Source organism: Myotis myotis, unplaced genomic scaffold, assembly GCF_014108235.1.
Source record: "Myotis myotis isolate mMyoMyo1 unplaced genomic scaffold, mMyoMyo1.p scaffold_m19_p_1, whole genome shotgun sequence".
In the NCBI taxonomy this organism is placed as follows: domain Eukaryota; kingdom Metazoa; phylum Chordata; class Mammalia; order Chiroptera; family Vespertilionidae; genus Myotis; species Myotis myotis.
In genome coordinates this window covers 50,057,847-50,071,789 of record NW_023416313.1, presented here as the reverse complement: position 1 = coordinate 50,071,789, position 13,943 = coordinate 50,057,847, and the positions used below count along the sequence as shown (strand labels likewise).

Sequence of the window (13,943 nt, the reverse complement as noted above, 5' to 3'; positions counted from 1 at the left end):
GTTTATCTACAGGTGATGTCTAATATTAGTGTGGAAGGGGAGGGGAGGTTTGGGAAGGGGCGGTGCCCCAAATGTCAGATACAACTGACTTGTCAGAAATGTTCTTGAAACTATGCCTCTGGCTCTGAAGGAACTAGAGCATAGCTCTTCAGTCAAGCTGATATGAGCATCTAAGCCTGCATTCCCACCATTGAGGGAACTTAGACATTGCTTTCTGCCCCCCACCCCAAGAAGTATTTTTTCTTTTCTCCTGTGCTGTTAAACCAACATGTGTGCGTGTCCTCTGCACTCTGCATACCTGGATTTTCAAGCTGCCTCATTTACTCAGTCTAGAGCTCCTGAAACCAGAAAGCAGCACAGTGGCCTTTCACTAAAAATGTGATTCAGTCACCAATGCTTGGCCAACATGGTGGGAGCTCGCTATCTTCATCCTTAAGCAGTTTGTACATTTTCAACTGGAAAGGGTAGATACTGTGCCAAATGTTCCCACAACCATCCTGGGAGATAGTATGCCTTGTGCACATTATCAAGTTGAGGGTTGGATGATTGTCCAATGCCGTATAGCTAAGACTTTTTAACAAGTTTCAAAGTCCAACTCATCTCAAATTTTTAGCCTTTATATTTGATACCATTAAATTTTTTCTAATATAATTACTTCTGAAGCCTCCAGAATTCTTTAAATTAGCCTTTAAACCAGCCGTGGGCAAACTACGGCCCGTTTGAAATGAATAAAACTAAAAAGACCGTACCCTTTTATGTAATGATGTTTACTTTGAATTTATATTAGTTCACACAAACACTCCATCCATGCTTTTGTTCCGGCCCTCCGGTCCAGTTTAAGAACCCATTGTGGCCCTTGAGTCAAAAAGTTTGCCCACCCCTGCTTTAAACTGTTTAATACAGTGTCTCCTACACCTGTTACTGTCTTGAGCTTTGGCCACTAGATGGTGCTTCTAGGAAAATGAAACATCTTAAATTTCTGGGAGAAATTGAGTTGTTTGGTTTACTGTATGGGAATGAGTAGTTGAACACTCATCTCTTGTTGCAAGGCAATATTCAACATCAATTGCAGTTACAAATTCACGTTACAATATGCCAGAATTGTTGACCTCTGTTACACAGCAGAGGGACAAAGAATAGCATAGGCCTAGTGAACTGGCTTCTCAGAAACAGCTTATTTGGGCAAGAGGACACTGCAAAATAAAAGGCAACCTTAAACAAGCAACTACTGAAAAGCAATTGGTGGTGGTATGCTTTTGCTTTTCAGAATATGATCTATCCAGCAATTTAGCATAGAAAGGGCTTACCTTTTTACTCGAGAAGTTTGCTTATAAGGTATACGGAAAGAGTGCAATTCATGGTTCCTGACTATATCTCCAGCACCTGATGTAGGCCTAATGCTGAATATAGAATAAAAAAGTATTTGGAAAGAGTGAGGGTGTGGGGAAGGTGGGTGGATGGATGGGAATAGGGCAAGGAGAGGTCTAAAAGTATTGTACAGAGAATGTGTGGTTGAGCCAAGCTCTATACAGAATGTTTTTCTGTACCCTCCCCGCCATACACACTTGTCTTGTGGGACAGGGACCAACCTTGTTATGTAATAGCCTCTGCCTCCTCTGATCTATCAAGATGCCATAATTTTGAAAAGTTTCCACAGCGAACTGAAAATGTCATTCAACTCACGGCGCTGAGTATGAGCCAGATGTGAGTCATGTGTATCTCACCTAAATGTCCCACTGACAACCAAAAGATCTCACTTGTATATAGCTACTTGTCAGAACAGTTATGTTGGAGAGAGGGGTGAGTGGATACCTAGACTCACAATGAACATATCCTCGCCCCTCACCAGCCTTGGGGGTGCCAGCTGCCTGCTAGAGATTGTTCTGAAAGCCCAATGGGTCAATCACAAGGACTAAACACCATGGCCTTCAGAATTCAAGTACAAGGGTATTCAAAGTGAGCTGCATGCCATCAATGCCGATCTCCAGGGTGGAAAGGTAAGTCATCTGCTAAGCAAAAGGTTTTGTGTAGAAACATCATTTGAATAGTGAAAATTATGTCCTTTTTCAGATATTGGAACTTTTTACCCATAAGCTGGGCCAACGATAGGCAAAAATAAAACCAAAAAACTAAAAACTAAGAAGGAAGTTTCATTTAAAGGTATAGTTGATGGGAAAAAGTTTGGCCAACCATATTAGAAAGATGACCTAATTTTATCTGCCCAACTTCAGCACATACTGATTCAGGAAATCAATCTCTACTAATGCTGTGGCAGTATCTGGCAGACCATCCAGGCCACACCTGGAGCAATAAAGCACAGGCTGTATCTGAAACTGAGTAATATTTTTTAAGATTGAATGGGGAATAGCTTGTTACCAATGCAAATAGGTTTTGGGGATCAATTCTTGCTTTTTCAGTATACCATGGAATAAGTGAATTTTTATTACTGATAATTAGCTCTGCGATGGTTTCATAGCCAGAACTTGAGAACCTACCAGTGTTATCAGCACTTGAGAAAAGGAATTCCATTGAAGTAAAATGCCGGCTAAATGGAGAGATGGCAGTGCATTAAACCAGTGGTGTGTGTCCGTGATCAGCTTTTCCTCCGTAACTGAGCAGAGGCCAAGCCTATAGAATAAAAGCCTAATATGCAAATTATCCCCTCGGGCAGTCATTCGACCACTGGCTATGATGTGTGCTGATGACCAAGGGGCTGCGCAGAACATGGCAGGTGACACAGCGTTAGCAGCAGACATCAGTGGAGGCACTGCCAGCCCCGATGGGCCCCGATGAGAGCAGGACCATGGTAGGATGGTGGAGCAGATGAGCGGGTGGCACCAGGTCAAGGCGGGTGTGAGTGGGGGCCTGATTGCCCCACCGATTGCTCCACAGACAGTGACTAGCAGCAGCGGCAAGGGGCGCTGAGGGAGCCAGGCAGGGGATCGCCCCGCAGGTGGGATGGTGGGGCAGGCGAGGGGGTGGCATCAGGCCAAGGTGGGGTGCCAGGCGGGGCTGCGGGGCTGCGAGGCTGTGGGTGTGAGCTGGGGCCCATTTCTGCAGGCCACCCCAAGGGACCCCACCCGTGCACAAATTCATGCACCGGGTCTCTAGTCTACTTATAATAGCTTGTTCCCTAATCCCTCTCATTAAGATGATTACTATTACACTCCCTTTAATCGGAGGTCTAAAAAGGAAAAAAAGGAATAGCAACAATAGACTACATATCTCTCTACTTAAAATATCCTGCCTAATTTGAGTTTTAAATATTGGTCAATAAATGAATACAGCCGAAACCGGTTTGGCTCAGTGGATAGAGCGTTGGCCTGCGGACTGAAAGGTCCCAGGTTCGATTCCGGTCAAGGGCATGTACCTGGGTTGCGGGCACATCCCCAGTAGGAGATGTGCAGGAGACAGCTGATCGATGTTTCTCTCTCATCGATGTTTCTAACTCTCTATCTCTCTCTCCCTTCCTCTCTGTAAAAAATCAATAAAATATATATTAAAAAAATAAAAAAATGAATGTCTACAACCGAATGCAGAATTTGTTTTTAAAATGAGTGCTAGGGTAAAGATATTAAAATATTAAAAATAAGTTTAAAAGTTTAAAGTTTTGTACTTAGTGACTACAACAGTGGTTTCACAGGCAATAGTTTACCATATAATTGGTATGTTAATTTGTCATGTTCTAGCATTAAATGAGTACCACCCATCCTCCCCCTCCAGCTCCTGGTCCCTAGCAGATTTCTATCCTTACAGGTTATACTTGAAGGGATGGTTCTTTACTCAAAATTTGATCATTTAGTGACTCAGATGAATCTGACTATTGCATTTAATAAGTGTCTAAGTAAAAAAAAACATGCTCATCTAATTGCTCTAAACTTCTTTCCAAGAATTCAATGATTCGAGAGGCAGGGGCTGTTCCTTCATCTCACCCTCCGACAGAAGCCTGTGTCACCATCCTTAAGTAGAGGGGACATTCCAAAGGATCTTCGCACGCAACTCGTGCCACCAACAACGTTTTTGTGATCTGCCTACTGTGGGGCTGAAAAATGATGGAAACAAGCAAAAACTATAGACGAGTAGTGAGGTTACAGGGTAACTTAAAGCCACCTGGTAATTCTGAGAAGACCGGATCAGAACCACTGCGAACGAGGCTGTTGTCTGGGACGGGCTGGGTGCTTTTTCAGGGTTCACTCCCCAGGGCCCAAGACATAGCTCTGGACAGAAGGTAAAGCAGAGCCTCACATAAATACAAAGGCAGGGATGGACCAGGACGCTATTGTCAGGTCCCTTTAAATATAAACTGAGTCCCAGAGGCAGGAAAGCATCTACCCAGGACTGGCACATTTGAAACATGTAGGTCCAAACCTCTGACAGCAAAAGGTTTTTTGTGTATGCATGTCTGAGATGAGACCATTTTAAGAGAATTCTGTGACTTCATTTAAATTTCTCCTTGAGCTTAAAACTAGCTTAATTTTGATACCAGACCTAAGTTTGAATAACCAATACATAAAGCAGAACTGGCTTTTTTTTTTTTTTTTTTCCAAAACAGAATCCCAAACCCAAAACAATAAGGGATGCAGGTAACAGAAAAAGAGTCAAATAAAACAACAGAAGTTCGTGAATTTAAAGGAAGGATGCCCACTTCTCTCTCTCAAGAGGCAGATGGTCAGCTGAAAAATAAAAACATTGTATCAGTAGAACACACCAACTAAAAAAAGATGCAGCCATCTCTGTTCATGCAATACCAAATATTTAAGAAAAAAACCCACCCAAACTCCAAAACAACCCATAAAATTAACAAAGGGAAGAAAAATGTTGCCCAGATCTCATGGCCTGATTTATGATTGAGAAGGTCCTAATGGGGTTGTTCAGAATGTCATTCATGGGGCAGAGGTATGGCGTTAACATGAGGTCAAGTTTGTGAACCCTGCAGGTGGGGCCGCCTCAGGTCAGGGCACATGCTGTCTTCAGTCTGTGAATTCCTGGACAGCAACGTCAAGAACCTGACTGTTAAGCAAGAGAGTCCCAACACGGGGCCACGTTGGGTCTTGGCCCCAGTTCTGTTTCACTCGATTTCCTGGTAAATAGTATAACTTTTTGGTAGTGATAAGTCACTTCAGTAACCACTATGGGTAGTGGCTTGTAAACAGAAATTGACAAATACAAACAACAGTGAAATATTCAACCCAGACTTTAAAAGGAGGCGATGGTGGAGATGAGGTAACTCTTCCCCAACACGTGTGAACAGACAGCTCCTGCTCTTCTAATGCTCTATGTCCATTAGGAGAGAGTAGGGCTTGTCAACAGGATGGTTACATAAAGAAGAAGCTACAGAAGAGAAAAAAGAAAGTTCAGATTCAAATGTGGTTCATAAAGGCTTAAAAATAAGAGTGTCTCTCTAACGAACTGGGAGAGGACAGCAGTGTCAGTTAAAGGGACCACTTCCCCGAGCACAGGTGTGAGCGCAGCAGAGCCGGCAGCAAAGGCCAGGCACGAAGAGGTGCCTCCGCTGGGCCTGGGCAGTGGGCACCAGGGGACACTGGCCAGGACGGAAGGGCCTGGGAATGGGGGAGAAAGTGGTAGAGACGGCCTTTGAAGCACAGGACACCAGATGGTATCTTGGCAAAATGGGTGCTGCCCACCAGACGAGGCAGGGAAGCCGGGGCCTCTTCCCTGTTCTTTTTTTCCCGTGTAATCAGCATGGGTGCACATGCATATCAAACAGGGACTAAAAGAACTCACAAAAGGGCACACGATGTTTGGGTAAAAATATATTTCCCCCCACGCTGTGTGTTGGCACTAGTGATATATGCATAGATTACCTGGCCACACTCTCCTGCCGTAACAGACACCATATTACTGGGCATGTTTGCTAAGTGATTACCTTCATACTTGAAAAAATGATATGCTTCACATCGATACAATTATTTTAGTTTTTTTAAAAAAAGACAAGGCAAACATGCAGCTTACATATATGACAATTTTGCATTAACACTGAAAGTAGATTACACAACAGTTTTAGAAACACATTGGTTATTTTCAAATAGCAAAATGACAATGATCTACAACTACAGTTTAAGGCATATCAGCATATTTTAAAATTAAGAAATAGACAAAGTTCTAATGCTGTTCACAGCTTAATTTCCAATTTATTAAAAAAATTCCCTTCATACCTACATACAATCTAGACTTTGTAGGTCATAATTTCCACTCAGGAGTCATACATACATATTCTGTTAATGGAACCATGACTTTTGGAAGCTGAGACTTGGCAGTGTCAAACACTTGCAAATGAAACAGGAGATGGTCTGAATGGACAGCTTTGGTCGGACCACACAGAGACAGTATGACAAGGGTGATAACAGCTGAAAAGCCCAATCAGACTGTATGTGAAACACATGGATATGTCAGGGAAGCGAGGAAACCAAGTCTGTTTGTTGGAGGTGCACAGACGTGAAGAATATTTTTATTGCTTTTATTGATTACAAAGCAGAGGAGGAAGATAAGGAGCCTGCGCCCAGCTTTCCATTAACTGTCCCCGTTGGAGGTGCCCTTTCTGGACAGAATCCTGACCAATTAATAAAGAGCCTAAGCTGGAAAACACAGTCTGACCTCCCAATAAATTCTCATACATGTTTTCCCACCACATCCTACTGCGTGCACAGCTACTACGGTATCTAAAGTCCAGGAGAGGCACAAGGTTGGCCATTATGATTGAACAGGAGGTGTGGGGAGGGGCCAGCTGGGGCCGCCTGGCTTAAACAAAAGAGGGGATCACTGCCGCAGTTAGCACGAGGGCCAGGCCATTCAAGCAAGATCACAAAAAATTAAACAGCCATCGAGGCAGCCTAGCGTAAGCAATATTTCCTCTTGGTTTTCTCCAGTGGAAGGTGGTAGTTTCTCATTCTAACTGTATTTACATAGAACCGAGGGCCCTCTGTAATATATCTGCTGACACCCACAGTGCTGTGTGGTGGGGGACTAGTAATTTCTGGCTTCCATACTGATATCAAAGAAAAACTGAATTTATGTGTTTCTCATGAAAAAAGATATAAAATTGGCCATTTTAAATATAGTTAGCTTTTATTTTTAAACCAAAAGCTTCTCAAACCATTACCTCCCTTTCCCCCTCCAAAAAGGAAAAAAAAAAAAATCCACCTATCCCATATGCTTCTCTAATTTTAAAGTCAGAAAAATCTCAAAGGTTTCTTACTACCGTACTTACATGCAAAGGCGAAAGCACATCCAATTAGATTGGAGGGTATCATTTACTCCGTGCAGAGCCAAGGGCTACTGTGAAAAAAGGCACAGATACAGAAAGAAGGACAGCAATAACAAACCAAACAGGGCCAGGGAAAGTTCAGAAGCAACGCATTTTTAAAAAGCTTCTCTAGACTATATATTTCTTTTGGCTTTTTATTCTCTGACTCTCCATATGATTTATCTTATTGTGAAAATTTAATGGAAAAAATCAATCAATAATCTTGGAATCAAAGTCAGCTGGATGCCTTCCACGGCTAGGCTCGCTTTAAAGAGGGTTTAGTGATGCTCTAAAAATGATTTTAAAGTGATGCATTTTGAGAATTTGGAAGTGTATTTTCTGTTACAAAGCACAAAAATGCTCACACAAGCAGCGGTTGGGACAAGCATACAACACAAGGATTCAAGCTTTTGTCTGGTGCAAGCAAATGAGCAAATTCAGCCCGTGGTTAGAATCAGCAAGCTATCCGATAGCCGCTGCTCCACAGCCAGCATCACACTAGAATCGTAAAAAGAAAAAAAAGAAAAAAACAGAAACCTTGGCCCAGTTACCCTGAAACCTGTCCCTATATCACTAATGCTGCTCCTAGTTTGCAGTTTCTGTCCCAGCTTCGTTAGTGCTTCAATGAAACCAATTTCTTAACGTGGCCTAAATAAGCCAAAATCAGTTCATGGAAGACCATTCCTTTCCCCTAAGAGTATGGTTGAGGACCAAGAGAAGGGAAAAATAATCTTCACTGGAATCATCTATAGACTTAAAAATGTGTGTGTGTGTGTGTGTGTCAGGGGAGGTGCAGTGCACTCCATGCTATTTATGTAGGACGAGTAAGTCCAGAAGGAAAATGCCGAAGGAAATACTAAAGCATCGAGTTCATGAGAAATGCAGTCTTTCATGTAAGAACAGGAGACTACAGAGTTAGAGGGAAAGCTGGTAGGATCTTGTTATTAGGAGGGGGAAAAATCAAGATGAAAGGATAAGCCTTATAAAGGAACAGTATGGAAAAAAGATTACATATGCCCATTTCCATACAACAATGGGGGGTAGCCTATGTCATGGCATATGGGTTAGTCCTAACCTTCATTGATTGGCATAAAGAGGGAGGTGAGCTAATTGTGAAAGGAAAGGTGAGGAAATTCCTTCAAGACAACTGGATTTGAAAGACCACCTGTAATATTTTTTCTTCCCTTTATTGCCAAATAGCAAAAGGACCCTATGCAAGGAGGTTGGTGGTGAAGTTGAGTTTCTACTTTCTTTGACTTGTGGGTTTGTGTGATATTCCTTCCCATTTCTACCTGAAATTGACAATTCACCCTCAAATTTGTGCTCCAGATGATACACAATTTACAACACATTTTTTATTTGAAGGATTTCTGAAAATTTTCTTCTCATGATTACTGAAAAATGTTATTGGAGGTTCCGAATCCCTGACATCAGGTGTTAGGTCCTCCTCTCAGCCCACTGAGAGCAGATTTCGGTGTTTATGAAAGATTGCTAATTCTATCACCGTTAGTAGCTTCTGCTAAGCAATGTTGCTTTATCCGACTTTTGAGATTGCTGATTATGAAACTATGATTATGTTCACTTTTATCAGTGTAGCCTTGATCCGCTTACAGTTCAACTCGGCCAGAATTTGAGAGTTAGGGGTTCAGACACATTTTTAAAGCCATAAGCAGAGACAGTCAGTCTGAACAGACCCACAACCCAGACCAAATAATGTTATTATAACAATGAGCAATCCATGCAAGTTTAAAAGTCATATACAGCTTACCCACTGGCCTGCCTACGTGCAAAGCTATCTTGGGTTTGGGGTGGGTGTGGAGAAGAGACAGAGAGTGAATTCGGGGCTTTTGCCATCATGAATAATTAAGAACAGTAAGTTGTCATGGATATTCAGGTTTATGGTTCAGCTGCTGAGGCGGTGAGTTTTCCTGTCAGACGAACGTGTAGCAATTTACCCTCCTTCCCTCCGTCCAAAGCAACATACAAGTAGCAGGCATGCTTCCTGCCGCCACTCACAACAGGCATGAAAGGCAACTCATTTACTTCCAGAGGCCAAGTCCAGCTGCACAGAGCTTTTGCTGTCATTCCCTTGTTCTATCACTTTCCAGCACCCAACAACATTCAGCAAAATGAGTTAAGAGTTATTGGTATCTGGGGAAAGGTAAAAAAAAAAAAAAGGACACAGATGGCAGCGATACAATATTACTGCAAAAGCAGGTGAATGCGGGACCATCCTTGGCTTGCCAGGCTTTATGTGAAGCTTGCACTGCAAGTTAAAAAACAAAACAAAAAAGTTAGAAATAATAACAAAAAAATAAAGGGAAATTAGGAGCGCCAGCACCAGCATTCGGTGATGGTGACTGCTCATGCAATGATTATGGAATTGACAGAAATTGAAACCAAAAATCTGAGTAAGCTATTCTACATGACAAGCAAAAGCAACGTTTTAATACTGAATTAAAGAACACGTGGTTAGTTTCCATTTGCATGTAATTTAGAATTCACAGGTGGCTCTGTGAAACCACTACATGTCCTAATGGAAGGGTTTACTGTTTGATTTTCATTTTATCCAATAACACAAAACCATTATCTATTGTGTTCGATTTGGGTATCACATCTGTACTAAATAGGAGTTGCAGCTCCCATTTCTGAGCTCCTGGAGTAAGAGAATAAATCTGCTACTAATGACTTTGAATAATTAACTTGGGGCTTGCAATATAGTGGATGGAGGACATGCTATTAATCCACTTGGGAAGGAAATGAAAAAGGACAACCATTATGTGGTTACTGCTATAGCAATGCCAGGAGCCTTCCCCTCTTTTAGGTTCAAGGCAGTGCCAAATCCCAGATCCACATGTCTAACTGTAGGCAAGTCCAAATCATGCAACTTCATTCCTTAGCAAGAATCAATACAAAATAAATAAAAAGTGAGTGGATGATTGTATAAACTATAGTTATCAGATGCCAGCCAGGTACAGTTTTAAAATGATGAATTTTAAAACTTTCTTTTGGGATGGATGTATCGTAACCAGCAAATGGCTGCTGGCAGTTGTGCACGCTTCTCAGAAAAGATGAACACTGTCCACTGAACAACTTACCGTCGGGCAGTCCCACCCGTGCGGTGTAGCCGCCAACAAGGAAAGTGACTTGGTGGCCAGAGATGATAGGAGGTGGGGTCCAGCTAATGGCAGTGCCAGGGTTAGTTCTACTGTGTCTGTAATCTTAGGAAATGTTATATGATCTCATGCCACTACAGGTCAAGGAGAAGGATAAAGCCTTACCTACGTTAGAAAGGGAGCATGTCATTAAAATAGAAAGAAACAGAATTTAGAACTATTAGAAACACGGAGTCAGGCTCTGAGGCGGGAACATAGCAGGTGAATAAATAAGCATCTCTTTGTTGTCCTCTCCCTAGAACAAGGCCAGCTCCTGGTGGCTGCACAGTGACTCCAGCATCGCCCGCGGCTGCACGTGGAAGAGAGTCTTCCATTCACTTCAGTGCTGCCCTGGGTACCCTGGCTACTGTCTTTCTGTGGTCCTCTCTCCCCAAAACTCTCCGCTGGCAGTCAGAGGAGTGGTGCTTCTTTTGTTTTTGTTTTAATTTTACACTTCAGGACTCCAACTGGCAGTGGATTTCACTGCTCAAATGGTAAAGTGTGGAAGAGGGTGGGAACCTAGAAGTTACCGAAAAATACATGCCATTGGCAGGCACAAAACCTGCGCACCAAATTAAGCTTAATTACACGAATAATAAATGAGAATATATACATAAGGCTAAAGTAGAATTCACACATACTTCACATGACTTGAGAGCATTAGACATCGCTGAGGTCCACGGATGGGAAGAAAATAACCTGAAATGCTCAACAGGAAAAACCTCCCTATGCTGGGAAGTCTGTTACTAGATAGATTTTTTTTTTTTTTAATGGAGGCACAATACCGATCAGCTCTTGGATTTTTATTGCTTAAAGGCACATCCAGTATATGTGAAATATCCTTAGAACATTGCTGGTCTTTTATAAACATTTTTAGTTCTAAAATATATACCTTTACATACATTAGTGCTTCAGGGTAAGAAAGACTTAACTTTGGGTTTCCTAAGCTGTGAGTCACCAGCTTTTTCTGTCTCATTCAAGCCTATAGATGTAGACACACACACACACATACACACATACACACACACACCCCTATACCTATTTCTGTCTGGGGTGAGTTTGGATCCACAAAGGTCTGATGTCAAATGGCTTTCCGTTTGTCTGCACTGCAGCGGCTGCTGGACTGGCTCTGCACGGGAATGTCACCGCCAGGGGCGACGCCCTGCGGTGTGTGTAGCTACAAAGCGCTTTCCTGAACTAGATTATGATCGAGGCCATCGCTAGCCAGAACTCACCTAGCAGAACTGTTTTTGGCCCTTGGAGTCCTTTCATCACTCGGATCTGTACCAACCCCGTTAGAACCACACCTGCTCCACACTGACGCCTCTCTATTGCTTAGAAAACGTGCCTGCCCTTTGCTCTCCCAACGCACTCTCTGCGGCCTGCGAGCTGGTCCAGTTTGCAGAGCACAATGGAAAACTCTCTCCGTGGGTCACAGAGCAGCACATTTGATTTCTACCACGGGCTTCGTGACACGATTCCTCAAGTGGGGGCGGGGGGGGGGGGGGGGGCGTCTGTTCACCAAGACACGTGACCAGTCCCTATGGCAGGTCTCAATTCCTGTGCAGACTCAATCCTATCTTCTATATTTTAAAAAAAGGGTCTCTGCCTGCTCAAGTGCCACCATTTTCATGGTTTACATGTCAGCTTTCCCCCTAGAACGTTAGCGTCTCGGGATGAAGAGCAGGAATCCCAAGCACATTCCGAGTTGTCCTCTTGCTGCCCTAAGAGCACTGCCCGCACCAAGCAGGGCAGTGTCCCCGGGTGGCCATCCGGCCCCACACAGCTTGTCCAGGCATCTCACTGACCCTGAGCCTCCTGCCAAACCGGCAGCCAATGCCTTAAACTGCACTGTCTAGTCTTTAAAGGATTTGACATGAGCTTCAAATCACCAGAGAATGACAAGGAAGGCCCAAGCTCCGGTGGATTCTGGAGCTGCCACTGGAGCATCGCGGGAAGTGACCGACATGAGAGCAGGCTCTGACCTTTGGCTCATTAAACCGCAGCCATGTTTAAAAACGTTGTTTTGTGCGTGGGTACAGGCGTGTCTTGAGGGTTGTTGCGGGTGGGCTTAACTGGATGGGATTGTGACCCCATTTCCCCAAGAAAACAACTAACCATCTTGTTGAATTTAGAGGAAAACTAGTGGCCACTAGCAGTTCTTCCAAATCTTTCATCTGGGGATCAATGACCGGCTTATCAAGCCTAACAACGCAGACTAGAAAAATAACTGTGACCATCGTAACTTTAGGATGCTCTTTATCAGGAGTCACGAGGACCGTCTCCAAAGGGTCGTGAGAGAAATAAACCGTCTTCCCCAAAGTCCTAGTGTTGGTGCAGAAGACGAGACTGGAGACAAAAGTGAGCCCAGTCCTGACTGCGGGGTCATGTGGTCAAGCCTCATAAAGTAATGTTGTGCACCCTTTAGAAATACTTTAAAAACCTGTATCTTCTTCCCTGCACTGTAGAGAAAATACTTGCGTGGATCTTCCTGGTAATAGACCAGTTTCCAGTCTGGAAATGGGAGAAGTAGAGACATGCAAGAGGAATAAACTGTTAGAGGCCCCAGCACCGGGGGACACCTGCTTACTTTTTCTTATCCTTGTCTTTCTTGGTTTGCTGGGCCCCAGACTGCTGGGCCTGGGTCTGCAGCAGCTGGGCAGCCGCCTTCTTCTTCTGGAAGTTGTTCACCTCCTCCTCCAGCTCCTTCTTCTTGTCTTCCACTTTCTTCTTCTCTTCTTGGTGTGTCCGCTTCAGGAGGTCAAACTTCTCGTGGAGCTGGAGAGGACAGGACAGGCTTGGTGAAGGGAGTAGCAAGGGGACCGGTGTGAGGTGACTTGGACCTGCTCAGAACGAGGCCTGCGCCACGTTGCTGCCTGTGCTCTAACTGCAGAAGCGCAGCAGTGGCCAGTGCTCCGGGAAGAGCCATGCAGAGACAGGAAAGCACCTTGTGGAGCCCTGTTCTCCTTTGACACTTGGACCTGCGGAGCTAAAGGGGACCCTTGCACATTTGTATATAATAAAAGCCTAAGTGACTGTTACGGCAGAACGACCAAAATGACCGGTCGCTATAATGTGCACTGACCACCAGGGGGTAGATGCTCAATGCAGGAGCTGCCCCCTGGTGGTCAGTGTGCTCCCACAGACCCACAGGCGAGCACTGCTCAGCCACAAGCCAGGCTCACAGCTGTCGAGTGCAGCGGCAGTGGCGGGAGCCTCTCCCGCCTCCATGGCAGTGCGAAGGAGCAACGAGAAGGTGGGCAATAAGGAGCAAGGGATCCCGGACTGCGAGAGGGTTGTCCAACTGCCGGCTTAAGCAGCAGTCAGACATCCCCTGAGGGGCCCTGGCCTGTGAGAGGCCGCAGGTCTGGATGAGGGACACCCCCTCCCCCAGTGCATGCATTTTGTGCACCAGGCCTCTAGTTTTCTGATAATAAAATACATATTCATTGTAAAAAGCATATCCATGCTCCTAATAAGAAACTCACCCTAGTGGTAAGAGTAGTTCTTAATCTCTAAGTTTC

The 13,943-nt window shown here is 44.1% G+C and overlaps 1 protein-coding gene across 6 annotated transcripts in view; it reads right to left on the bottom strand.

Moving 5' to 3' along the window:
• Positions 1 to 4,525: 4,525 nt before the first annotated feature.
• Positions 4,526 to 13,943, bottom strand: part of SEPTIN11 (septin 11) — a 94,845-nt gene continuing 85,427 nt past the window's right edge. For 2 of the 6 annotated variants that reach the window (XM_036337199.1, XM_036337249.1), the window contains exons 9-10: positions 13,010 to 13,197; positions 5,919 to 7,296 (exon numbers count right to left, since the gene is read on the bottom strand). In XM_036337199.1, coding sequence (XP_036193092.1) covers positions 7,272 to 7,296; positions 13,010 to 13,197 — 213 coding nt within the window. In that variant the 3' untranslated portion in view covers positions 5,919 to 7,271. Of the gene's footprint in view, positions 5,332 to 5,918; positions 9,531 to 13,009; positions 13,198 to 13,943 lie in introns of those variants that run through there. The other 4 variants (XM_036337210.1, XM_036337221.1, XM_036337239.1 and 1 more) reach the window with 4 other exon arrangements.